The sequence below is a fragment of the Procambarus clarkii genome, chromosome 58, assembly GCF_040958095.1.
Source record: "Procambarus clarkii isolate CNS0578487 chromosome 58, FALCON_Pclarkii_2.0, whole genome shotgun sequence".
Lineage (NCBI taxonomy): Eukaryota > Metazoa > Arthropoda > Malacostraca > Decapoda > Cambaridae > Procambarus > Procambarus clarkii.
This window is the reverse complement of record NC_091207.1, coordinates 27,255,913-27,283,491: the sequence shown is the minus strand read 5'-3', so window position 1 is coordinate 27,283,491 and position 27,579 is coordinate 27,255,913. Positions and strand designations below refer to the sequence as shown.

Here is a 27,579-nt window from a genome sequence, read left to right as displayed (position 1 = left end):
CGTGTCAACTTTGGATTCATATACGCGCTCGAGTGCAAGGATTATGGCAACCAATTTTATTTGAAGAGTGGAGGCCCAGTTACTTAGACGCGCTCTACAATCATGAGAGAAGGAACCATCTCTCCCTGTCACAACAACTGCCCTTCCAGCTGCACCGTAGGACTGATGCAAGGATCCACCAGTGTAAATAATCTGGGAAAGTGAGCGCTCTCTGACTAAAGCATCAATTTGGCTTAAGGCATTGTACTTTGCTTGTTGTCGAAGCAAGGCTTGTTCTTTAATCAGCTTCTTGGATGGGAAAGGGAGGGACAGTAATTTGGAAAGAAGTGATCTCTCATGGGGCAGGAAAGTGTCGTTGCTGTCTCTCTTGGTAGGGGTGATGAAGTTATACATTCTGAGTATAACAGAGGATGGCAGTATAACTGGGTATAGCAGTGGCAGTTTCGTTTATCCATTTGGAGCGATGCTTACCTTCAAGAAAGAAGGCTTGGAGGGCTTCAGTGCAGGGGTTAGGGTGGGTTAGCCTAAGCATCTTGATACCAATTAAAGCATTAATTTCAGTGATACGATCACTTACACATGAAATATTCAGTTCCTTCCTCATGATTAGAAATTTAGTTGTACGGGGGCATCCGAGAATAATCCTCATGGCTTCGTTTTGCATCTTTTCCAGCCATCCAAGCATTCTCTCAGGCACTAGAGCAAGCATAGATGCAGCATAATCAATCTGAGACCTAATATATGAGAGATACATCATTTTGTCAATTCTCACATTTGCACCATAGCTTCGAAGATATCCTGCCACAGCCTTGAGAGCACGGATCCTCTTTCTACATTGGCGACTCAGCCTGGCTACAACATTGCGGTACAGTGGAATCTCAAGACCAAGGAATTTGTATCTGGTTACATAGTCGAGCAGAGAGCCATCATGGAACTGCATTTTGCGAACGGTCCATGTTCTTTGTTTTCTCTACTGAGATGACCAAGCCTAGTTCCTGACATGTGTGCAATACAGAGTTCAGAACATTTCGGGTGTTGGTATACCCATTGGTGTGGATCAGTATATCATCCGCATAGCTAATTATGTATTCGCTGAGCCTTTTAGTTACTGAATTTAGAAGTGCATTAAATAACACATTGAACAGAGTAGGACTGTGGACACCTCCCAGTCTAATGCCAAGATCAAAATCTCTCGTTACACTCCTATGCCCTTGGAACAGTACAGATGACTTCCTGTTGGATAGATAGCTTCTTATCCACCGCAAAAGCCATCCTCCAACATTCATTTTAGCAAGTTCGCTCAGAATGACGTGTGGGTTAACAATGTCAAAGGCTGACTTAAGATCTAGGAAAGTGGTATATGACCTATCAGTATGCAGGGTGAGGAATGTGGTAATACAGTGATGTACACTCTTTCCATGCGTAAAGCCATATATCTGGGGAGACAACATGTTACTAATTCTGTAAAGGAGACGGTTGAGAACCATCCTCTCAAGACATACAGAGACAACTAGTGAGGGTTCTGTAGTTCAAGTAAATTGCGAGGTAGGTCGGCAAAATAAGAATATATGGTGCTGGGTCTAAGTAGTTATATAAATCGATGCCCGCAGTATTTTGAATACCTCTACTCCATGTGGGGTGGTTAGCATTGAGATCACCTGTAACAATGATCGGGTGTCGTAATTGGTCAAGATAGAATTCCAGTTCATATAAGTTCATTGTGCCACCAGGGTTGTATATACCCAAAAAGGATATGTGTGTACCATTGTAAGGTATTAAGCATGCCAACGTTCACAAAATGCGTAAGTGTTACAGGTTTGCATGCTATATTACTCTGTGTTAAGAGGAAAATACCCCCCCCCCCCCCTCCTATACGATTGGGTCTGTCCAGTCTCTGCATCAGAAAGTTTTTAAAAATAGGATTATGTTTGGAAGTGAGACAGGATTCGTTTATGAAGGTTAAGTCCGGTTTTGATGAGTGAAGGAATTGTTTAAGTTTTGTGAGGGATGTTTTAGTGCTTTTGTGTTCCAGATCATGAAAGTTAGGGGAGCCATTTAGGATGTTTGGGTAATGGATGCGTCTGGTTTCCTTGGCGAGCCAATAGTACGTGCTGGATGCCTGGATGTGGAGGGGGGCTGTGTCGTGGGAGATTGTGGTTTAAGTGGTCTGTCAGCCTGAGTGCTGGAGTGTTGGGGGTTTGATCCACCAACTGGGGTTTTTTGCCTTTAGTGAGCGTGTTTGTTGTGTGGGCAACAGGAGGGGTGGATTGAGTGTTTCCTAGATATTAAGTGAAGGGGTTTTTATCATCTGTTCCACTGTCTCTGTCTCTGTTCCACTGTATGTTTCCTATGATTGGATGAATTTGGGTGTCACTGTCTGCAGCCGAGGATGTGGAGCGTGTGGTGTTAGCACCGGGGATGGAAAATTGGACTAGTTGTGCCATGAGTTTATTGAAGAATCGGTCCAGTCTTTTCCATTATATTTCCAATGCCTGCGAGAAGTGTTTGAATGAGGTCTGTATTGAGTTATGAGTTTGGTGGGGGTGTAGTGTTGCCTGGAGGTGTACTGGTTGCCCGGAGGTGTAGTTTTGCCTGGAGGTGGTGGATAGGTAGTGACAGGGATATTTGGAACATGTGAAATTTGTCGAGTGGTGTGTGGTATTTGATGGTTAAGGACGGTGTTATGTTGTTTGAGTACGCTACTGTATTGCATGTTTGTGCTGGATAAATTCTTGGCAGCTATGTATGAAGGGCTTTGTTTTGATCTAAAGTCATGGGCTTCATCACAGTTTGTGCATTTAAGTATTTCTGATTCACATGATTTCGTGGGAAGGGTACCAGAGCAGAGTCCACATCTTATATCCTTAGTGCATCCTTGCGAAGTATAGTTGAATTCTTTACATTTAAAGCAATGAGTTGGTCGTGGAATGTATGCCTCTAGTTTGTGATAGTGGCCATTTATCCAGACCCGATCAGGTGGAGGGTTGTCTAGGAACGTAAGCAATGCTGTGCCTGTATCACCCAGCTCTCCAGCAATTCTACGCATGAACTTTTTGACTCCGTAGACTTCAATTTCATCTGCCAGCAGTTGCTCTTTGATGTCTTTCTCGCTTATGTCGAAGACATGTTTGACAATACATTTATTACATCTATCAACTAAAGGTTCTTAGCAACGTACTGTATATCCCCAGATCACAGTAATGGTAGAGAATTCTAGTTCCTTGTCGAGATTGTAGTCCACAGCGATTACGTTTTTTAGCTTGTTTGGACTGATATCGTGCACCTTAATCTAGAAAATTTTAGGAATGTCATGGAAAATTATGTACTGTGTTCTGGAGCTGTCGAAAACACTCCTATTCATAGTAGCGTGGTCAGCAAATGAAATTATTAATGTTTTCAAGCCAGAAGAATTTGGGGTACTTGGGTTTATTGGATGTTTGTCATCAGACCATGTGAGGCCGGGGTGACCATTGCGGTAGTGGCGGCGGTCCGTCTCTCGTTTGTTTGCCTTACTGTGATGCCTGCTGTCCAGGAAGAGACCTTATTGATCCTCCTCAACGTATGGGAAACCATCTTTATCCGAGTGTGTCCCTGGTGCCGGCAAATCTCCAAGTTCTTCAACATTGTCAAAGTTTCCAGACGATGAAACGCTGGACGTCTCCTCACCCGTCGCAATGTTGGATCCCTTATACGGGCTCACCATAGCCCGTGTTACTCGGAACTTTTTGTTCCAGGTAGCGAATCTTTAACAACAACAAACAACGTTGGATCCCTTATGTTAGATTAAGGACCTGCCCGAAACGCCATGCGCGTTAGTGGCTTTGCAAGAATTTAAAAATATCACTAACATAATCTCACCAACCCATTGTACCTTCTTCTAAACAGAATATTATTATTATTACTAAATAAGAAATTTAATTTTATAATGCAAAGGAACCCGAAGGAACCTGCCCGAAACGCTTTGCGTCATAGTGGCTGTAGGCACAGTATGTACTAGCTCTATCTATAAATTCATCAATGTTTGCATCCCATCTTGTATGTATGTACTTTACCTGAATAAACATTTGAATTTGAATTTTGAACAATAGTTATACAGCAGAGTTATGCCCTGTGAGTGATATAGAAAATGGACCAATATAAAGGGGAAGCTGCAAATATGTACTATCTTGTTCATTGTTTCCATATTCGGGGACAGAAAGCGTGAAAGAATTATCCAAGTCCCGCCGAGGTCATCTGCTCTTTTCCCAAGATACAACCCACAACTGGCGTAATGCCGTGGTACCTATACACTGCTAGATGACCAAAAGCAAGAGTGGAATGGAAACTATTACTGAATGCTTTTTGCCATTTTGCGGAAATCTCACACACATGACCTTCTTTAGTACTCAAATTTTAATGAAAACATTATAATTTTTTACATTAAATTTTTTAAATTAAAATATTATAAACGTTAAAAAGCGATAAAAATTTTCAAGTAACTTATAAAGAATTTACATATTAATTCAAAGAATGAATTAAATAATAACTATATTATAGTTACTCTACCTACATCAACCATGATTAAGTGTTATAGTTTTTATTTACCATATTTTTAACTACCAATTAGGGTAATATGTCCTCAAACAGAGCTTGTTAAATGTGGTTTCTACCAATCAAGTATTAAACTCGTCTTCTGAAGCGAGATCAGTATTTTGACGTTGTTTTAGCTTCAGCTACCGGAACAAATTTCCATGTAGCACGGGCTACATAGAAATTTATGGAAATTATGGTAAGCCCGTGAGTGGAGGTTGGACGCTCTTTGGAGCCATTATCAGTATCAATAGCTGATACTGGAGATGTAGGGATAGGGTCATGGACGCGCCAACCCAATGCAAGACCATTAGGTTGGTCAGATTGGTAAACTGATGGGGTACACACGTCGTTCACAGTAATTATTATTATTAACATCTTTATTGACAAAATTTAATTACAGTTTTGCCTAATCTGAAGAATTAAATTAAGTCTTATAGAAGTGAGGATAATGCTGGTAATCACTGTCGCAGAGGATCATACACAAGACAATATGTCTGAACTGTAGGCTGAAGCACACATATATATATATATATATATATATATATATATATATATATATATATATATATATATATATATATCATGGTTACAATGTACGAATATTTGAATACAATGTTGTATTTGTACATTGAACATCAATGTTTCAATGTACGAATATGTAAATACAACTTTCTATGGTTTACTGCCACACAAGTGGCAGGGATGGGTTCATAAAAGATGCAGCTTAAAATAATATAAATAAAATTGTTCTTCATTCATTAAAATGGACAAGCAAATTTAAAATAAATTGTTAGGATGTCGTCCAGTACACCAGATTCAATGAAATAGTTACACAGTGTGGGGGAACCGACTTGTGAGATTTATATTTATTTAATTTATATAGAATTTATATTTTACGTTAATTTATATATTTCTATAGCAAATTGTATGATGGAGTGAACTGTATTTCTAAAATGTCTCACAAATTACTTTCCTTACACATTATGTGGGGGTTTATCAGGTTTAAATGCAGTTAATCAAAATTATTGATTAGCAGACATTCACTACAGTATTAGACTACGTATATATATATATATATTAACTAAAATGGGAAGGCCTTATCTTATTGTAGGTAGGCCTGGTCCACCAGTTATCAACAAGGATGATCATACCAAATAATCCTCGTGTTTGAGACTGGCATCAACACCATGTATTGGTGAACCTAGTAGCTGTTCTTCTTCTTCTTCATGTGTTTCTGTCAAAGACACGTGCAATAACAGCAGTAATCCTATATATATGACAGCTATATCAGAGGAAATATTGGTAACTGATTATAAGATAAGGACCAAAGAATATTTACCTGGGTTATTTCGCTGCCTCATGTCCTAACCGGAAAATATCCTATCTACCAAACATTACTGGCCAGTAATGACTAGATAAGATTTCGGAATTGGACACCACCCTTGTTTAGATGATGATTGCGTGTTGATGATGGAAGCACTAATTTACTCTCCATAACACTTCGTCCAATGGAATATTATTGGAGCTGTTCTGCTCCTGCGACTCTTGTCTATTATTATTATTTTTTTTTTTGCAGGGATATTCCTGCGCGAGCCCTAAGCCTCTGGCTGGCCCACTAACTTGTCTCATTAACAATGGCTGACTTTCCTCCACTGACACCGTAGCTCTTTTGTCCAGATGTCAAGAGGTCACATTTAATCTATTTTGGAACTAATAATTAAGTTGATTCAAGTGAGATATTTTATGCTGTCCAAAGACTGCTGTATTAAGAATGTTCCCAACAGAATTACCTGGTGAAATTAATAGTGACGTGGCAATGATATCCCGTTTTCTATTGAAGGAAAATTCCACTGCCGTCTTCTATGAGTGAATTTATTTATACAACCCAGCAGCAATATTATCTGCCTATTGTATTGAATCTTAGTAAATTGTGTTGGGTTAAAATGTCAGCACTGTGGAGAAATGCCCGACAGACCACTGGAACATTATCTAATACAGTGCACAGTTACAAACCCATTATGATTTCAACTTATATTCAACAAAGCAGAAGTTGTTAAATACGTGGGGCAAAATCTTACTGAAGCGACCATACGAGTCATAAATACTCATACTCCGCCCAAGTAAAACAGACACAAGCAACACTTAGTGGGCCAGCCGGAGGCTTAGGGCCCACGAAGGAATATCTCACTCAAAAAAAGTGTTGGGTTTTCCGACACACAGTTGGTGGTACAATAGGCCAGGAGGTCTAAGTTCTTTTATGGTTTCACATTCAACAATATAGTGTTCCAGTGGATGCATTAAAGGTTTGTCACAGAGTTTACAATCTGAATATTCTGGTAGCGGCTCAGCCTCACTAACCTGCCAAATGTGTCTATAGCCAAGACGAATTCGTGCAATGACAACATCACATTGCCTGGTCCGGTTACTGTGCTGACCATACAAATACCTATTATTACAAAAGTTGTTATAGCTCTTAATATTGCAGCTTTCAGGTCTCCAGACATTTCTTAGTTCTTCTAAACCTGAAATAATTTCGCTAATTTGAATGTTTTTAATAATTGCATTAGATAGTCCAAGGTCATAATCAGTGTTTTCGTTCCTGCAAGCCGCATTGGCCAATCGATCAACAAAGTCATGTTTTCCAACGCCAACATGGGGTGGGATCCACACAAATTTTATACAATAGTTATTATCATTGGCAAAATTTACATTTCATTTAATATTTCATGCTACTTCAGGCAAAAATTGTGATGCCTTATTTACGGATTGCAGAGCACTTTTAGTCACAAAATATCACTCCACCACCATTGATCAGGTTGGTCAGATACAACAGTCGGGTCAGGTACGAGCGACGGGTTAGGTACGAGTGTCGGGATGGGTATGAGCGTCGGGTTAGGTACGAGCATCGGGTTAGGTACAAGCGTCGGGTCAGGTACGCGTGTAGGGTTAGGTACGAGCGTCAAGTCAGATATTAGCGTCGGGTCAGGTACGAGCGTCAGGTCAGGTACAATCGTCGGGTCAAGTACAAGCGTCGAGTCAGGTACATGCGTCAGGTCAGGTACATGCGTCGGGTCAGGTACGAGCGGCGGGTTAGGTACAAGCGTCGTGTCAGATACAACTGTCGGGTCAGGTACGAGAATCGGATCAGATACAAGTTTCAGGTCAGGTACGAGCGTCATGCAGGTCAGGTACGAGCGTCGGATCAGGTATAAGCGTCGAGTTAGGTACATGCGCCAGGTCGGGTCAGATACAACCATCGGGTCAGGTACAAGTGTCAGGTCAGGAACGAGCGTCGGGTCAGGTACGAGCATCGGGTCAGATATTAGCGTCGGGTTAGGTACGAGCGTCTGGTCAGGTACGAGCGTCGGGTTAGGTACGAGCGTCGAGTCAGGTACATGCGTCAGGTCAGGTACATGTGTCGGGTCAGGTACAAGCGGCGGGTTAGGTACAAGCGTCGGATCAGATACAACCGTCGGGTCAGGTACGAGAGTCGGGTCAGACACAAGTGTCAGGTCAGGTACGAGCGTCGGATCAGGTATAAGCGTCGAGTTAGGTACATGCGCCAGGTCAGGTACGAGCATCGCGTCAGATACAACCATCGGGTCAGGCACAAGTGTCGGGTCAGTTACGAGCGTCAGATCAGGTATGAGCATCGGGTCAGATATTAGCGTCGGGTCAGGTACGAGCGTCTGGTAAGGTACGAGCGTCGGGTCAGGTACGAGCGTTGGGTCAGGTAAACGCGTCGGGTCAGGTACAAGCATTGGGTCAGATATTAGTGTAGGGTCAGGTACGAGCGTCGGGTTCGGTACGAGTGTCGGGTCAGGTACTAGTGTCGGGTTTGGTACAGGCATCGGGTCAGGTACGAGCGTCGGATTAGATACATGTGTCGGGTCAGGTACAAGTGTTAGGTCTGGTACTAGCGTCGGGTCAGGTACGGGCATCGGGTCAAGTACGAGCATTGGATCAGGTAATAGCGTCGGGTCAGGTACTTGCGTCAGGTCAGATACAACCGTTAGGTCAGGTACGAGCGTCGGGTCAGGTACGAGCGTCGGGTTAGGTACGACTGTCGATTAGGTACGAACATCAGGTCAGATATGACCTTCGGGTTAGATATGAGCTTCAGTTCAGGTACTAGCATCGGGTCAGGCACAAGCGTCGGGTTAGGTACAAGCATCGTATCAGGTACATGCGTTGAGTCAGGTACATGCGTCGGGTCAGACGCAACCGTCGGGTCAGGTACAAGTATTGGGTCAGGTACAAGTTTCGGGTTAGGTACAAGCATCGGGTCAGGTACTAGCATCGGGTTAGGTACGAGCGTCGGGTTAGGTACGAGCGTCGGGTTAGGTACGAGTATTAGGTTAGGTACGAGCGTCAGGTCAGGTACAATCGTCGGGTCAGGTACAATCGTCGGGTCAAGTACAAGCGTCGGGTCAGGTACATTCGTCAGGTCAGGTACATGCATCGGGTCACGTACGACCGTCAGGTACGTACGAGCGTCGAGTCAGGTACGAGCGTCGGGTTAGGTACGAGCGTCGTGTCAGATGTGGACGTCGGGTTAGGTACGAGCCTCGGGTCAGGTACGAGCTTCGGGTTAGGTACAAGCGTCGGGTCAGGTACGAGCGTTGGGTCAGGTACAAGCGTCGGGATAGGTACGAGTGTCGGGTCAGGTTCGAGTTCGGGTTAGGTACATGCGTCGGGTCAGGAACTAGCGTCGGGTAATTTACAACCGTCGGGTCAGGAACAAGCGTCGGGTCAGATACAAGTGTCGGGTCAGGTACAAGCGTCGGGTCAAGTACAAGTGTCGGGTCAGGTATGAGCGTTGGGTCAGGTACGAGCGTCAGGTCATGCACGAGCGTCCGGTCAGGTACAAGCGTCAGGTCAAATACGAGCGTCGAATCAGGTACCAGCATCGGGTCAGGCACAAGCGTCGGGTTAGGTATGAGCGTCGGGTCAGGTACAACCGTCGGGTTCGTTACGAGCATCGGGTCAGGTACGAGGGTCGGCTCAGGTACATGCGTCGGGTCAGGTACGAGCGTTGGGTTAGGTATGAGCGTCGGGTCAGGTACGAGTGTCGGGTTAGATATGAGCGTCGGGTCAGGTACGAGCGTCGGGTTAGGTACAAGTGTCGGGTCAGGTACTAGCGTCGGGTCAGGTACGAGCGTCGGGTCAGGTATGAACGTTGTGTCAGGTACTAGTGTCGGGTCAGGCACATGCGTCGGGTCAGATAAAACCTGTCGGGTAAGGTACATGCGTCGGGTCAGATACAACCGTCGGGTCAGGTACAAGTGTCAGGTCATTTACAAGCTTCGGGTCAAGTACAAGCATCAGGTCAGGTACAAGCGTAGGGTTAGGTACGAGCATCGGGTTAGGTACATGCGTCGGGTCAGGTACATGCGTCGGGTCAAATACAGGCGTCGGGTCAGGTACAAACGTCGTGTCAGGTACAAGCGTCGAGTCAGGTACATGCGTCGGGTCAGGTACATACGTCGGGTCAGATACAGGCGTCGCGTCAGGTACAAGCGTCGTGTCAGGTACAAGCGTCGGGTCAGGTACTAGCGTCGGGTCATGTAAAAAAGTCGGGTCAGGTACGAGTGTCGGGTCAGGTACAAGCGTTGGGTCAGGTACAAGAGTCGGGTCAGGTACATGTGTTGGGTTAGGTATGAGAATCGGGTTACGTACAACCATCGGGTTAGGTACGAGCATCGGGTCAGGTACAAGCGTCAGGTCAGGTACAAGCGTCGGGTCAGGTACAAAAGTTGGCTCAGTTACATGCGTTGGGTCAGGTACAAGCGTCGGGTAAGGTACATGCGTCGGGTCAGATACTAACGCCGGGTCAGGTACAAGCGTCGGGTCAGGTACCAACGTCGGGTCAGGTACGAGCGCCGGGTTAAGTAATAGCGTCGGATCAGGCAAAAGCGTCGGGTTAGATACAACCGACGGGTCAAGTACATGCATCGGGTCAGGTACAAGCGTCGGATCAGGTACTAACGTCGGGTCAGGTACGAGCGTCGGGTCAGGCACGAGTGTCGGGTCAAGCACGAGTGTCGAGTCAGGCACGAGCGTCGGGTCAGATACGAGCGTCGGGTCAGGCACGAGTGTCGGGTCAGGTACTAGCGTCAAGTCAGGCAAAAGCGTCGGGTCAGGTACTAGCGTGTGGTCAGGTACGAGAGTCAGGTTAGATATGAGCATCGGGTCAGGTACGAGCGTCGGGTTAGGTACAAGCTTCGGGTTAGGTACGAGCGTTGTGTCAGGTACGGGCGTCGGGTTAGGTACGAGTTTCGGGTCAGGTACAAGCTTCGGGTTAGGTACAAGAATCGGGTCAGGTACGAGCGTCGGGTCAGGTATATGTGTCGTGTTAGGTACGAGCGTCAGGTCAGGTACGAACGTCGGATCAGGTACATGCGTTGGGTCAGGTACGAACGTCGGATCAGGTACATGCGTTGGGTCAGGTACGAGCGGCGGGTTATATACAAGCGTCGGGTCAGATACAACCGTCGGGTCAGGTACGAGTGTCGGGTCAGATACAAATGTCGGGTCAGGTCCGAGTGTCAGGTCGGGTACGAGCGTCGGATCAGGTAAAAGCATCGGGTTAGGTACATGCGTCGGGTCAGGTACGAGCATCGGGTCAGGTACATGCGTCGGGTCAGATACAACCGTTGGGTCAGGTACAATTGTCAGGTCAGGTACAAGCGTCGGGTCAGGTACTAACGTCGGGTCACTTACAAGCGTCGGGTCAGGTACGAGCATCGCTTCTGGTATTAGTGTCGTATCAGGTACGAGCATCGGGTCTGGTACTAACGTCGGGGCAGGTACGAACATCAGGTCAGGTACAAGCGTCGGGTAAGGTACAAGCGTCGGGTCATGTAAAAGCGTCGGGTCACGTACGAGCGTCGGGTCAGGTACAAGCGTCAGGTCAGGTACAAGCGTCGGGTAAGGTACAAGCATCGGGTCAGGTACAAGCGTTGGGTCAGGTACGAGTGTTGTGTCAGGTACAAACGTCGGGTCAGGTACATGCGTCAGGTCAGATACAAGCTTCGGGTCATGTACAAGCATCGGGTCAGATACTACCGGCGGGTCAGGTACATGCGTTGGGTCAGATACAACCGTCGGGTCAGGTACGAACGTCGGGTCAGATACAAACGTCGGGTCAGGTACAACCATCAGGTCAGGTATAAGCGTCAAGTCAAGTACAGGTCAAGTACAAGTACGAGCGTCGGGTCAGGTACAAGCGTCGGGTCAGGTACGAGCGTCGGGTCAGGTACGAGCGTCGGGTCAGGTTCGAGACTCTAGTTAGATATGAGCATCGGGTCAGGTACGAGCATCGGGTCAGGTACGAGCGTAGGATTAGGTACGAGCGTCGGTTTAGGTACGAGCGTCGGGTTTGGTACAAGAGTCGTGTCAGGTACGGGCGTTGGGTTAGGTACGAGCCTCGGGTCCAGTACAAGCGTCAAGTTAGGTTCAAGCGTTGGGTCAGGTACGAGCGTCGGGTCAGGAACGAGCGTCGGGTTAAGTACGAGCGTCGGGTCAGGTACAAGCCTTGGGTCAGGTACAAACGTCGGGTTAGGTACGAGCATCGGGTCAGGTTCTAGCGTCGGGTCAGGTACGAGCGTTGGTTCAGGTGCGAGAGTAGGGTTAAGTATGAGCGTTGGGTTAGGTACGATCATCGGGTTAGGTACGAGCGTCGGGTCAGGTACGAGCGTCGGGTCAGGTACAAGCCTCGAGTCAGGTACAAGAGTCGGTTCAGGTACATGCGTTGGGTCAGGTACGAGCATCGGGTCAGGTACATGCTTCGGGTCAGATACAACTTTCGGGTCATGTACAAGCGTCGGGTCAGGTACGAGCGTTGGGTTAGGTACTAGCATCGGTTCAGTCAAAAGCATCGGGTCAGGTACGAACGTCGGGTCAGGTACGAGCGTCTGGTTAGATACAAGTGTCGGGTCAGGTACGAGCGTCGGGTTAGGTACGAGCGTCGGGTTAGGTACTAGCGTCTGCTTAGGTACGAGCGTCGAGTTAGGTATGGGCGTCGGGTTAGGTACGAGCCTCTTGTCAGGTACGAGCGTTGTGTCAGGTACGGGCGTCGGGTTAAGTACCTGGTTGATACCTGGTTGAAGGGGTTCTGGGAGTTCTTCTACTCCCCAAGCCCGGTCCGAGGCCAGGCTTGACTTGTGAGAGTTTGGTCCACCAGGCTGTTGCTTGGAGCGGCCCGCAGGCTCACATACCCACCACAGCCCGGTTGGTCCGGCACTCCTTGCAGGAATAAATCTAGCTTCTTGAAGATGTCCACGGTTGTTCCGGCAATATTTCTTATGCTTGCTGGGAGGACGTTGAACAACCGTGGACCTCTGATGTTTATACAGTGTTCTCTGATTGTGCCTATGGCACCTCTGCTCTTCACTGGTTCTATTCTGCATTTTCTTCCATATCATTCACTCCAGTACGTTGTTATTTTACTGTGCAGATTTGGTATTTGGCCCTCCAGTATCTTCCAGGTGTATATTATTTGATATCTCTCTCGTCTTCTTTCTAGTGAGTACATTTGGAGGGCTTTGAGACGATCCCAATAATTTGGGTGCTTTATTGCGTCTATGCGTGCCGTATATGTTCTCTGTATTCCCTCTATTTCAGCAATCTCTCCTGCTCTGAAGGGGGAAGTGAGTACTGAGCAGTACTCAAGACGGGACAACACAAGTGACTTGAAGAGTACAACCATTGTGATGGGATCCCTGGATTTAAAAGTTCTCGTAATCCATCCTATCATTTTTCTGGCTGTCGCAATATTTGCTTGGTTATGCTCCCTTAACGTTAGGTCGTCAGACATTATTATTCCCAAATCCTTTACATGCTGTTTTCCTACTATGGGTACATTTGATTGTGTTTTGTACTCTGTATTATGTTTAAGGTCCTCATTTTTACCGTACCTGAGTACCTGGAATTTATCACTGTTAAACATCATGTTTTTTTCTGATGCCCAGTCGAAAACTTTATTAATATCAGCTTGAAGTTTTTCAATGTCCTCAGCCGAGGTAATTTTTATACTGATTTTTGTGTCATTTGCAAAGGATGATACGAAGCTGTGACTTGTATTTTTGTCTATATCTGATATGAAAATAAGGAAAAGCAGTGGTGCAAGGACTGTACCCTGAGGTACAGAGCTTTTAACTGCACTTGGACTAGATTTTATATGGTTGACCGTTACTCGCTGAGTCCTGTTTGACAGAAAACTGAGTATCCAGCGTCCTACTTTACCGGTTATTCCCATTGACTTCATTTTGTGTGCTATCACGCCATGGTCACATTTATCGAAAGCCTTTGCGAAGTCCGTGTATATCACATCAGCATTCTGTTTTTCTTCTAATGCCTCAGTGACTTTGTCGTAGTGCTCAAGTAGCTGCGAGAGGCACGATCTTCCCGCTCGAAATCCATGTTGGCCTGGGTTGTGAAGATCATTGGTCTCCATGAAATTGGTGACCTGACTCCTAATCACTCTCTCAAATACTTTTATGATGTGCGAAGTTAGTGCAACTGGTCTATAATTCTTTGCCAATGCTTTGCTCCCTCCCTTGTGTAGAGGGGCTATGTCTGCTACTTTAAGTGCATCTGGTATCTCTCCAGTGTCCAAGCTCTTCCTCCACACTAAACTGAGTGCCTGTGCTACCGCCACTTTGCATTTCTTTATAAATATTGAATTCCATGTGTCTGGACCTGGGGCCGAGTGCATGGGCATGTTTTCAATTTCTCTTTCAAAATTTAGTGCGCTCGTGTTGATATCAGTTATATTTACAGGGGTTTGAATATCCCGCATAAAGAAATTTTCTGGATCTTCCACTTTCATGTTGTTTATTAGAGTGCTAAACATGTCCTCATACTGCTTTTTTAGGATTTCACTAATTTCTTTGTCATCCTCCGTGTATGAACCTTCACTTGTATGAATAGGTCCAATACTGGCAGGGGTTTTTGCTTTTGATTTCGCATATGAGAAGAAATATTTTGGATTTTTCTTTATTTCCTGAATTACTTTCTGTTCTAACTGCCTTTCTTCAGTTTTATATGAGTGTTTCAATTTCCGCTCGATTTCTTCAATCTCCCTATTTAAATTATTCCTTCTTTGATGGGAAATTCGTGTCTGCATAAGCAGTTCTGTTATTTTTTTCCTGCGTTTATACTGTCGTCTGCGTTCTCTTTCTACGTTAGATCTCTTTCTGGCTTTCCTGAAAGGAACATGTTTCAGACAGACTTGATACGCTTCCGAAGTCAGTTTTTCTATTCCTTCTGTAGGACTTGTATTACTTAGAACAGTTTCCCATGGAATGTTTGTAAGCTCCCTGTTTATTTTCTCCCAGTCTATCCTTTTATTATTAAAATTGAATTTACTGAATAGCCCCTCTCGCTTTATCAACGTTTTAGGTCTATTCTGAGTATTGATGGTCGTTTGCACTTCAATGAGCTTGTGATCTGAGTATGTGGTATCTGATATCGTAATGTCTCTGATAATGTCTTCGTTGTTCGTAACGACCAGATCTAGAATATTTTAATTTCTCGTTGGCTCCGATATCTGCTGATTGAGTGAAAATTTGTCACAGAATCTAAGTAATTCTCTAATCTGTGGTTGGTTAGGTCCTGATAGATTTCCTGGTATAATATTATTGTTTGCTATTTTCCACCTGAGACTAGGCAAGTTGAAGTCACCTAGGAAGATAATATCAGGTACCGGGTTCTCCAAATTATCAAGGCTATTCTCTATTTTGTTTATCTGTTCTGTGAATTCCTCAGCCGTTGCATCTGGCGGTTTGTATATTAGAATAATCACTAAATTTATTTTCTCTATTTTTAATCCCAGTACCTCTACCACCTCATTTGTAACGTTTAGGAGCTCCGAGCATACAAGGTCTTCCCTAACATACAGACCCACTCCTCCATGTGACCTAATTTTCCTATCACACCTGTATAGGTTATATCCTGGAATCCAGATCTCACTGTCCAACAATTCCCCTGCATGGGTTTCTGTGAAAGCTCCAAATACTGCATTTGACTCCGTGAGGAGGCCATTTATGCATGAACTGTACTTTGTTGTTTGTTCTTGTTTTCAGTCCTTGTATGTTGGCAAAGATGAATGAGGTTACTCTATTAGTGATATTTTGAATGGGAGACTTTTTCGGCAAGCCCATTATGCGTGGACATAATGAGTTTGTTCTGACCAGTACTGATTGTTGTAGGGCAGTTGCCTATCGTAGTTGTAATTCCCTTTCGGTGTGTAATTGTATCTGTAATTCTGGAATGCAAGTGGATCTGGCATCCAGTTCCATACACTCTCCATGCTGCTCCTTTTGAATTCTCTTTCGGTCTGGTATAAAAAATTTATATAGTTTCCTCCAAATTCATTATCCTGCTTGCCACTCTTTATGTAGCGTTCCGTGCCTTTCACGTGAAAGTGTGGGCAGCTGAGGTCATAGCATTTTCTGTCCTCCAGTGAGGTTTGGCACATGTCAGGATGGAAAAACCTACATATTGATCCAAATCGACACTTACCTTTCCTAAGCATATTTAGACATTTTTTGGGATGTCGGTAACTGCATTCTAATCCTTTCTTATTACCAGCATATCTATGTCTGCATATGCCCTTTGCATAAAATTTGTCTGTCCTTCTGTTCTGACTCACTCTATCGGGGACCGTTGTAGTGTCTGTACCTATCGAGCTGTCAGTGCTGTCTGGTACACTTTCTAGTTTACTGCCATCTACATCCTGGTCTACTGAGTCAAAGTTTACAACTTCCTGAGTTTCAGCCTCAGTTTCATCCCAGACTATAGCCTCCGCCCCTGGTATATTAGAGTTGTTGTTGTTCCTTTCCCACTCCTTCTGGATGGCTGGTAGGCTTCCAATGAATGATATTTTCCGATCATGCGTCATGTTATCTAGAAGGTTTTTTAGGATATTCCAATCTGGCAGGTCATTTTTACACACCCAGAGCAAGTGACCAGCTCTCAGTGCCGTAGTGTTACTCACTCCTGTACAAGCCGAATGGATTCTAGACTTACAGATATAACATTCAATTCCCGTTACCTTCGTCTTTAAGGAGTTGTTACAGTGGCCACAAATTTGTTTATTTTCTCCCATTTTGCCTTGTTTTGTTGTATATATCTATATATTTATAATATTATATGTATACCGTATATTTGTAACACTATATATGTTTATTTGTTCTACTGTATGGTCAGTACTTATCGCATGGTCGAGGGTGAGAGTCCCAGAGGCTGTACAGTTGACACGTTGTTGTCCCAGGCCGCGGCTGGAGGCCCTCAGTTGTCAGTTACTTAGGTTATAACACTGATATATTAATTCGCTTGTATTACAATAAGGGATTTTCTGCTTTATTTCCGACTTGCAATAGTATTCACTTTCTCTATTACTAGTTTCTCGATCCACATTCCCCTATTACACTTGATGGAAACCAAATTTGCTAGTAAGCGCACATTAGTAAGTACGAGCCTCTGGTCAGGTACGAGTTTCAGGTTAGGTACAAGAGTCTGGTCAGGTACGAGCATCGGGTCAGATACGAGCGTCGGGTTAGGTACGAGCATCGGGTTAGGTACGAGCTTCAGGTTAGGTACATGCGTCGGGTCAGGTACGAGTAACGGATTAGAAACGAACGTCGGGTCAAGTACGAGCATCGGGTCAGGTACAAGCGTCAGGTCAGGTACAAACGTCGGGTCAGGTACGAGTGTCGGGTCAAGTACGAGCATCGGGTCAGGTACAAGTTCCGGATCAGGTACGAGCGTCGGGTGAGGTACAGGTCAGGTACAAGTACGAGCGTCAGGACAGGTACAAGCGTCGGGTCATGTAAAACCGTCGGGTCAGATACAACCATCGGGTCATGTACAAATGTTGGGTCAGGTACAAGCATCGGGTTAGATACGAGCCTCGAGTCAGGTACAAACGTAGGGTCAAGTACGAGCATCAGGTTAGGTACGAGCGTCGGGTCAAGTACGAGTGTCGGGTCATGTACGAGTGTCGGGTCAGGTGCGAGCGTCGGGTTTGGTACGAGCGTCGGGTTAGGTACGGGCGTCGGGTCAGGTACGGGCGTCGGAATAGGAACGAGCGTCGAGTCAGGTACAAGCGTTAGGTTAAGTACGAGCGTCGGGTCAGGCACGAGCATTGGGATACGTACGAGCGTCGGGTCAGGTGCGAGCGTCGGGTCAGGTACTAGCGTCGGATCAGGCAAAAGCGTCTGGTCAGGTACGAGTGTCGGGTCAGGTACGAGCGTCGGCTTAGGTACGAGCGTCGGGACAGGTACGAGCGCCTGCTTGCGTACGAGCGTCAGGTTGCGTACGAGCGTCGGGTTAGGTACGAGCATCAGGTCAGGTACGGGCGTCGGGTCAGGTACGGGCGTCGGGATAGGAACGAGCGTCGGGTCAGGTTCAACCGTTGGGTTAAGTACGAGCGTCGAGTCAGGTATGATATTCGGTTCAGATACAAGCGTCGAGTCAAGTACAAGCATCAGGTCAGGTACAAGCGTCGAGTCAAGTACAAGCATCGGGTCAGGTACAAGCGTCGGGTCCGGTACGAGCGTCGGGTCAGGTTCGAGACTCTAGTTAGATACGTGCATACGTGCGTCAGGTTTGGTACAAGAGTCGTGTCAGGTACGGGCGTTGGGTTAGGTACGAGCCTCGGGTCCAGTACTAACGTCAAGTTAGGTTCAAGCATTGGGTTAGGTACGAGCGTCGGGTCAGGAACGAGCGTCGGGTTAGGTACAAGCGTCTCGACAGGTACAAGGTTCGGGTTAGGTACAAGCGTCAGGGCAGGTACGAGCGTCGGGTTAGGTACGATCGTCGGGTTAGGTACAAACGTCCGGTTAGGTACGAGCAATGAGTCAGGTTTTAGCGTCGGGTCAGGTACGAGCGTTGGTTCAGGTACGAGCGTCGGGTTAGGTATGAGCGTCGGGTTAGGTATGAGCGGCGGGTTAGGTACGAGCGTCGGGTCAGGTACGAGCGTCGGGTTAGGTATGAGCGGCGGGTTAGGTACGATCGTTGGGTCAGGTACGAGCGTCGGGTCAGGTACAAGCTTCGGGTCAGGTAGAAAAGTCGATTCAGGTACAAGCGTCGGGTCAGGTACGAGCGTCGGGTCAGGTACGAGCGTCGGGTTAGGTACTAGCGTCGGTTCAGTCAAAAGCGTCGGGTCAGGTACGAACGTCGGGTCAGGTACAAGCGTCTGGTTAGATACAAGCGTCGGGTCAGGTACGAGCGTCGGGTTATTAACGAGTGTCGGGTCAGGTACTAGCGTCGGGCTAGGTACAAGTGTCGGGTCAGGTACTAGCGTCGGGTCAGGTACGAGCGTCGGGTCAGGTACGAGCGTTGGGTCAGGTACGAGCGTTGGGTCAAGTACTAGCGTCGGGTTAGGCACATGCGTCGGGTGAGATACAACCGTCGGGTCAGGAACAAGTGTCGGGTTAGGTACGAGCGTCGGTTAGGTATGAGCATCGGGTTAGGTACGACCGTAGGGTTAGGAGCGAGCGTCGGGTCAGATACTAGCGTCGGGTCAGATACAAGCGTCGGGTCAGGTACAAGAGTTGGTTCAGGTACTAGCGTCGGGTCAGGTGCAAGTGTCGGGTCAGGTGCAAGTGTCGGGTCAGGTATAAGCGTCGGGTCAGGCACAACTGTCGGGTCAGGAATGAGTGTCATGTTAGGTACGAGCGTCAGGTCAGGTACTAGAGTCGGGTCAGGTACGAGCGTCGGTTTAAGTACGAGCGTCCGGTCAGGTACGAGCGTCAGGTCAGGTACTAGCGTCGGGTCAGGTACTAGCGTCGGGTCAGATATATTCTTCGGGTCAGGTACGAGCGTCAGGTCAGATACAACCGTCGGGTTCGGTACGAGCGTCGGGTCAGGTACGAGCGTTGGGTCATGTACGAGCGTTGGGTCACGTACGAGCGTCGGGTCAGGCACATGCGTCGGGTGAGATACAACCGTCAGGTCAGGTACAAGTGTCGGGTTAGGTTCGACCGTCGGGTTAGGTATGAGCGTCGGGTTAGGTACGCCCGTAGGGTTAGGTGCGAGCGTCGGGTCAGGTACTAGCGTCGGGTCAAGTCGAGCGTCGAGTCAGGTACTTACGTCGGGTCAGGTATGAGCGTCTTCTTAGGTACGAGTGTCGGGTCAGGAACGAGTATCGGGTTAGGTATGAGCGTCGGGTCAGGTATGAGCATTGAGTCAGGTACAAGCGTCGGGTCAGGTTCAAGCGACGGGTCAGGTACAATAGTTGGGTCAAGTACAAGCGTCGGGTCAGGTACGAGTGTTGGGTCCGGTACATGCGTCGGGTCAAATACAAGCGTCGGGTCAGGTACACGCGTCATGTCAGGACGTACAAGCGTCGGGTCAGGTACAAGCGTCGGGTCAGATACTAGTGTCGGATCAGGTACAAGAGTCGGGTCAGGTACGAGTGTCATATCAGGCACGAACGTCGAGTCAGGTAGAAGCGTCGGGTCAGGTACAAGAGTCGGTTCAGGTACATGCGTAGGGTTAGGTATGAGCGTCGGGTTAGGTACAACTGTCGGGTTAGGTACGAGCGCCGGGTCAGGTACAAGTGTTAGGTCAGGTACAAGCGTCGGGTCAGGTACAAGCGTTGGGTCAGGTACTAACGTCGGATCAGGCACAAGCGTCGGGTCAGGTCCGAGCGCCAGGTCAGGCACGAGCGTCGAGTCGGGTACGAACGTCGGGTCAGGTACGAGCATCCGGTCAGGTACTAGCGTCGGGTCAGGTACTAGCGTCGGGTCAGGCAAAAGCGTCGGGTCAGGTACTAGCGTCGGGTCAGGTACGAGCGTCGGGTCAGGTACGAGCGTCTGGTTAGATAAGAGCGTCGGGTCAGGTACGAGCGTCGAGTTAGGTACAAGCGTCGGGTTAGGTACAAGCGTCGGGTCAGGTACAGGCGTCGGGTTAGGTACGAGACTCGGGTCAGGTACGAGCTTCAGGTTAGGTACAAGAGTCAGGTCAGGTACGAGTGTCGGTTCAGGCACGAGCGTCGGGTTAGGTACGAGCTTGAGGTTAGGTACATGCTTTGGGTCAGGTATGAGTATCGGGTTAGGTACGGGTGTCGGGTCAGGTACGGACGTCGGGGTAGGAACGAGCGTCGAGTCAGGTACAGGCGTTGGGTTAAGTACAAGCGTCGGGTCAGGTACGAGCGTTGGGGTTGGTACGAGCGTCGGTTCTGGTTCGAGCGTCGGGTTAGGTACGAGTGTCGGGTCAAGTACAAGCGTCGGGTCAGGTACATGCATTGGGTCAGGAACCAGTGTCGGGTCAGGAACAAGCGTCGTGTCATGTATAAGCGTTGGGTCAGGTACTAGTGTCGGGTCAGGCAAAAGCGTTGGGTCAGGCACAAGTGTCGGGTCAGGAATGAGCGTCATGTTAGATACGAGCGTCAGGACAGGTACTAGCGTCGGGTTAGGTATGAGCGTCGGGCCAGGTACGAGCGTCGGTTTAAGTACGAGCGTCAGGTCAGGTACGAGCGTCAGGTCAGATACTAGCGTCGGGTCAGGTACTAGCGTCGGGTTCGGTACGAGCGTCGGGTCAGATACAACCGTCGGGTTCGGTACGAGCGTCGGGTCAGGTACAAGCATCGGGTTAGGTACAAGTGTCGGGTCAGGTACTAGCATCGGGTCAGGTACGAGCGTTGGGTCAGGTACGAGCGTTGGGTCAAGTACTAGCGTCGGGTCAGGCACATGCGTCGGGTGAGATACAACCGTCGGGTCAGGTACATGCGTCGGGCGAGATACAACCGTCGGGTCAGGTACATGCGTCGGGCGAGATACAACCGTCGGGTCAGGTACAAGTGTCGGGGTAGGTTCGACCGTCGGGTTAGGTACGACCGTAGGACTAGGTGTGAGCGTCGGGTCAGATACTAGCGTCGGGTTAGGTACGAGCTTCGGTTCAGATACGAGCGTTTGGTCAGGTACAAGCGTCGGGTCAGATACAACCGTCGGGTCAGGTACAAGTGTCGGGTCAGGTACAAACGTCAGGCCAGGTACTAGCTTCGGGTCAGGTACAAGCATCGAGTCAGGTACTAACGTCGGGTCAGGTATGAGCGTCGGCTTAGGTACGAGCGTCGGGTCAGGAACGAGTATCGGGTTAGGTATGAGCGTCGGGTTAGGTACGAGCGTCGGGTCAGGTACGAGTATCAGGTTAGGTACGAGCGTCGGGTCAGGTATGAGCATTGGGTCAGGTACAAGTGTCGGGTCAGGTACAATCGTTGGGTCAAGTACAAGCGTTGGGTCAGGTACGAGTGTCGGGTCCAGTACATGCGTCGGGTCAGATACATGTGTCGGGTCAGGTGCAAGCGTCGTGTCAGGTACGAGCGTCGGGTCAGATACAAGCGTCGGGTCAGATACTAACGTCGGATCAGGTACAAGCGTCGGGTCAGGTACAAGTCTCGGGTCAGGCACGAATGTCGGGTCAGGTAAAAGCGTCGGGTCAGGTACAAGAGTCGGTTCAGGTACAAGCGTTGGGTCAGGTACTAGTGTCGGGTCAGGCAAAAGCGTCGGGTCAGGCACTAGTGTCGGGTCAGGAATGAGCGTCATGTTAGGTACGAGCGTCGGGTTAGGTACTAGCGTCGGGTTAGGTACGAGCGTCGGGTCAGGTACGAGCGTTGGTTTAAGTACGAGCGTCGGGTCAGGTATGAGCGTCAGGTCAGGTACTAGCGTCGGGTCAGGTACTAGCGTCGGGTCAGGTACGAGCGTCGGTTCAGGTACAAGCGTCGGATCAGGTACGAGCTTCGGGTCAGATACCAGCGTCGGGTCAGATACCAGCGTCGGGTCAGGTACATGAGTCGGATCAGATACAACCGTCGGGTCAGGTTCATTCGTCGGGTCAGATACAACCGTCAGGTTAGGTACAAGCGTTGGGTCAGGTACGAGCGTCGGGTAGACTCCCACAGAATATGCTGACATGGTCCTAGTTAAATGGTTTAGAGTCTCACAAATTTCTTCCTTACCCCTAGATATTCAGCAGCTCTTAAATAATAACTACATTAACTGAAACTTTAATATTATAATAGCACGTTCTTCACCAGATTTAACGGATCAGTTTGTTATAACCCATTTTGAGTTGACATCAGCATTAGGGAAACTTAAACAAACTGCCCCTGGTGGGGATGAGTTATCGTCGTATACCATCTTGAGCTTACTGAATGATGTCCCTGGATGTCCTCTACCTGACCTCCATCAAATGAGTCTCTCGCAAGGTTTCTTGTCAAAGAGATGAATACAAAGTCTCATAGTACCAATTTCTAAACCTAACTCTCAGAAATTCAGACTCATTTCCCTTACATCTTGCATATATAAAGTCTTTGAGAGAATTGTTCTTAATCGTGTCATGTTTCAGGTCAAAGAAAAATTGGTTCCTAACCTATATAGGTTTATGCCCAAGTGTAGTGCACAAACATGTTTGCTGAATATTTTGTACTCCCCCAGGATAGGACACAGGCAGCCTTTATTGACCTGAATTCAGTTTTCAATGTAGCAAATGGCGAAATAATATTAGAGCAACTTGCTGAATTTGGAATCAAAGGTAATCTTCTGAGTTAAATAAAGAGTTTCCTATCCAACATGCGTGCTAGTGTCCTTTTTAAAGACGTTAAAAGCACAAGAAGAGATGCATACGATCTAGGTACACCTCAAGGTGTGCCTAGATAACTCTTTGTGAGCGATTACACAAAGTACACAATGAGCGATAGCTCTTTGTGTGCTACACTTGGGCATAAACCTATATAGGTTAGGAACCAATTTTTCTTTGACCTGAAACATGACACGATTAAGAACAATTCTCTCAAAGACTTTACATATGCAAGATGTAAGGGAAATGAGTCTGAATTTCTGAGAGTTAGGTTTAGAAATTGGTACTATGAGACTTTGTATTCATCTCTTTGACAAGAAACCTTGCGAGAGACTCATTTGATGGAGGTCAGGTAGAGGACATCCAGGGACATCATTCAGTAAGCTCAAGATGGTATACGACGATAACTCATCCCCACCAGGGGCAGTTTGTTTAAGTTTCCCTAATGCTGATGTCAATTCAAAATGGGTTATAACAAACTGATCCGTTAAATCTGGTGAAGAACGTGCTATTATAATATTAAAGTTTCAGTTAATGTAGTTATTATTTAAGAGCTGCTGAATATCTAGGGGTAAGGAAGAAATTTGTGAGACTCTAAACCATATAACTAGGACCATGTCAGCATATTCTGTGGGAGTATGATGAAGCTGAACTAGGGTCGAAAGTTTGGTAATATTTTTAATTTTGTTGCACATCCCCGATAATGTTGTAGTTCTATACCTTGTAGGAATTGTTCCCAATATGTGCTCTTAACTTGACCCTTAAGCTCGCGAAAATCTCTGTTGGCATTGAGGAATTTCTAGTAGATTGTCAGTTGTTTTGTCTCGTTTATATGTCAGCAAGCTCAAGCACTTTAGCTCGCTCTGTAATAATAATAGGCTCCTCTTTCCATGAGGAAGAACGAGGGTTCTGTTTTTCTTTGATTTAACCCAAGTATCATAATAACCGATAATGATACTGACAAGAACATTGTAAAAGTGGTCATCTGATACAGGTGTATACCCCCCAGTGTACCACTTGTGTATATTAGCCTTAAAGTGCGGTTTAAGATTGTCTGGAATGTTACTTTTAACCCTAGGATAGGGGTTGGGTTATCGTCCACATTGTACTCACAATATATTGCAAAATGATCACTTACTAGTTCTGGGATGAGCTTAACGTTGACGTTGCTATTTGCTAGGGTGTATCCAACCACATAATCCAGCCTATCTCCCAGGAAATGGGTCTGTTTTTCAGTACCATACACACAGTAATATTATGTATTTCAAGAAAACCCTTCCATTATTTGTTACATTTATCATCAACAAGAGCAGTGTAACGAGCATTAAAGTCACCCATGCATAACATAGCTGTGTTACCTGTAGGCTTCGGTAGCAGGTCAGCTTTAAGTACACTACATCGTGCATATATGTTATACAGTATGAAATGGCTATTTGCAGTCTGTAATTTGAATTTTTGATAATGTATACTATCACTCCTGTGTTTTTTAATTAGTTTACAGATTAATCCACTCTTAACATACGTGAATAAACCAGTTCCAATATTGTTGTTGTAGCCAGATATCCAGGTATCCTTGGGTGGAACTTTCTTGATAGTTGTGGACGTTTATGGCGCCTGTAAACAAATCACACCGGCGGGGATGGCCACAGTCGACCGGTCTAGGGGAAGATCTCTGGGTGTTACAAGAGGATTGGTTTCCTCCATTGGAAAATATATTTTCAATATTTCTGTTTCCAGTTTCATAGGTACTTTGTTACATTATATAATTCTGATTGTGTGTGTTACAGTGATGCCATTATATTATCCTGTTGTATTGTATTGAACGAATTAGACAGTGGTGCGGACGTGTATTAGACGGAGGCTGGAGGCGGCGAACGCTGGTGTGGGCGTCATTGTTACCAGCGCCTGAACATACGGTGCTGCATTGTCATTCATTAACTATTATTTCCTTATGAGAAGCATAATTATTTGAGATGTTGTTCCAGAGTATCTAATATATTAAATTCTTGTGTGTAGAAGTGTTTGTAAGTGATGATCTCAGCATGAAAGTGTGGCTGTTGAGATGTTTTGTCAGCAGTGCTGGTCGATGGTGAGCCTGGACGCGAGTGTGATTTGTTATTGTGTCTGAGTGTTGCTTCGTGTTTGGTAATTCATGTTATTCAATGCTAAGCCATTTTCCTTTTACAATGTGTCAGTGGTCATCAGCCTATAATTAACTCATTAATGATTAAGTTTGTATTCTGTCATTATTTCTTGTGATATATTATGTTATTTATGTCCCTACCACAGAGTAGACTGGTGTTCCCATTTTGTTCTACAGTTGTTTTACTTAATGATAACTGGAATAATATTGACATTTGATAGGCTAATGTGAATATGATGAACATTGACAGAACACGAGCCTTGCTCAGAAGCGTAGTGGGTAACGCTATGCAGACGTGCAGTGCCATATAGGCGCCGGTGCTCTTGTGGGCTTGACAAAAGCCCGTCATTTCCTATCCTGTTTCTATATATGTCACACGATTAAGTATTACCTGTTTGTACTAATTAATTATCAATTAATTGTACAATATTAATTGCACTAATTAATTATTAAAATATAATTATCAAACAAAAGATAAAAAACATCAATCATGTATTTATCAATTTAAGAAGTTACAACGCTTAGTGCTCACAAAATACAACCAGTGAAAAGTTTCACAATAGTTTCCACAATGGAGCTGAGCAGACAGAACACTGGACGCGTGATCCTATAGCCCCGGGTTCGATCCCGGTCGCCTGCGAGAAACAATGGTCAGAGTTTCTTTCACCCTGATGCCCATGTTACCTAGCAGTATATAGGTACCTGGGAGTTAGTCAGCTGTCACGGGCTGCTTCCTGGGGGTGGAGGCCTGGTCGAGAACTGGGCCGCGGGGACACGAAGCCCCGAAATCATCTCAAGATAACTTCAAGATGGATCAGGTGTGAGATGTTCTTGTGGGTGTGAAGCTACTCTTGTCCTGGTGTCATCTGCAGGTCTGTGGTACCCCAGCCATCACATGGCATATGACTCAGGAGTCCACTGAACTAGAGGAGGTCCATGTAGTCTAAGAAACATATGCGCTGATAAATGATTTACTTGAGTTCTTGAGCGTGTTGTTATTATCAGGTTCATGTGACTGAATCCTCTCTCACACTCAGTAGTACTAATGGGAATAACTTGTAAACAGCTCAATAATGGGTGTAAATCTTGGGGGATGCGGCGTCCATGATCCTCCACATAGTCTCTAAAGGCATTTAGTGCAGAGTATGAAGAAACCTCTTATAGAGAGATAATATTTCAGCTTCTCCGTAATTAGGTGTTATTTCATCAGGCCAATAGTCTTTTTCAAGGACACATTTCACTTAGCAGTGATTTATACATACCTTGAGGGTTCAGAAGTTTGAGAGCCGTTCATGGATTTTGTCGTGAACTTACGGTGCTGCAAATTGTTCACAAGACTAGTAAGGAACTGTTCATAATTAATGGAGACAATTTTCTTGTTGCTTGTAATAATAATAATAATAATAACTGTGAGCGACGTGCGTACCCAATCAGTTCACCAATCTGGCCAACCAAATGGTAATGTATACGTTTATCTCTCAGAATGTTCGGCAATATGTTTATTGTTTGTCATGTGTGTGTATATATGTATTAACACGTAATGAATAGGGTGAGAATAGCTTGACCTACCTCATCCCTTAGTGTGTATTTTACCTAAATAAACTTATTTCAATTTCAATGGTCTTGCATTGGATTGGCGCGTCCAAGGACCCTATCCCCAACATCTTCATTATCAGCTATTGATACTAATAATGGAGCAACACTTGGTGGGCCAGTCAGAGGCTTTGAGCCCGCGCAGGAATATCGCTGCAAAAACAAAAAAAATCTCCAGTATCAGCTATTGATACAGATAATGGCTCCAAAGAGCCTCCAGCCAACACTTTACGTGCTTACCATGGTATTTTGTTCCATTAGCTGAAGCTAAAACAACGTCAAAATACTGATCTCGTTTAGGAGGACTGGTTTAATAATCAATATTTGAAGGAATTGATTGGTAGAACAAATATTTAACAAACTATTTGCGAACATATTACCGTAATAGGTAGTTAAAAATAAGGTAAATAAAAAATGTAACATAAAATGATATAGTGAAGGTACTGTATCTATAATAACTTTGTTATTTAATTTATTCTCTGAAATACCATGTAAATGTTTGATAAGTAAATTAAAAATTTATATATTTTTTATAAGGTTTAGTAAGAATTCAAATTTAAAACTTTTTCAAATGAAAAAATTATAATGTTCTTATCGAACTCTGAGCACTAAAGAAGGTCTTTTGTGAGATTTCTGCGAAATGGCAAACGCATTCAGTAATAATTTCTATTCCACTCCTGCTT

General features: G+C 46.0%; 3 protein-coding genes across 3 annotated transcripts; all 3 read right to left on the bottom strand.

The window, feature by feature from the left end:
* Nucleotides 1–3,166: 3,166 nt before the first annotated feature.
* On the bottom strand, nucleotides 3,167–11,733 carry LOC138353603 (uncharacterized). Its single transcript, XM_069306800.1, has 4 exons — nucleotides 9,946–11,733; nucleotides 9,140–9,803; nucleotides 7,527–8,635; nucleotides 3,167–3,289 (listed from the first exon to the last, which is right to left on the bottom strand). The coding sequence occupies exons 1-4, from the start codon at nucleotides 11,731–11,733 to the stop codon at nucleotides 3,167–3,169; spliced, it is 3,684 nt and encodes a 1,227-aa protein (XP_069162901.1).
* A 5,522-nt stretch (nucleotides 11,734–17,255) lies between these two features.
* On the bottom strand, nucleotides 17,256–19,245 carry LOC123768018 (soluble scavenger receptor cysteine-rich domain-containing protein SSC5D-like). Its single transcript, XM_045758277.2, has 2 exons — nucleotides 19,093–19,245; nucleotides 17,256–18,155 (listed from the first exon to the last, which is right to left on the bottom strand). The coding sequence occupies exons 1-2, from the start codon at nucleotides 19,243–19,245 to the stop codon at nucleotides 17,256–17,258; spliced, it is 1,053 nt and encodes a 350-aa protein (XP_045614233.2).
* A 422-nt stretch (nucleotides 19,246–19,667) lies between these two features.
* On the bottom strand, nucleotides 19,668–22,496 carry LOC138353602 (mucin-2-like). Its single transcript, XM_069306799.1, has one exon. The coding sequence runs from the start codon at nucleotides 22,494–22,496 to the stop codon at nucleotides 19,668–19,670; it is 2,829 nt and encodes a 942-aa protein (XP_069162900.1).
* Nucleotides 22,497–27,579: the final 5,083 nt, after the last annotated feature.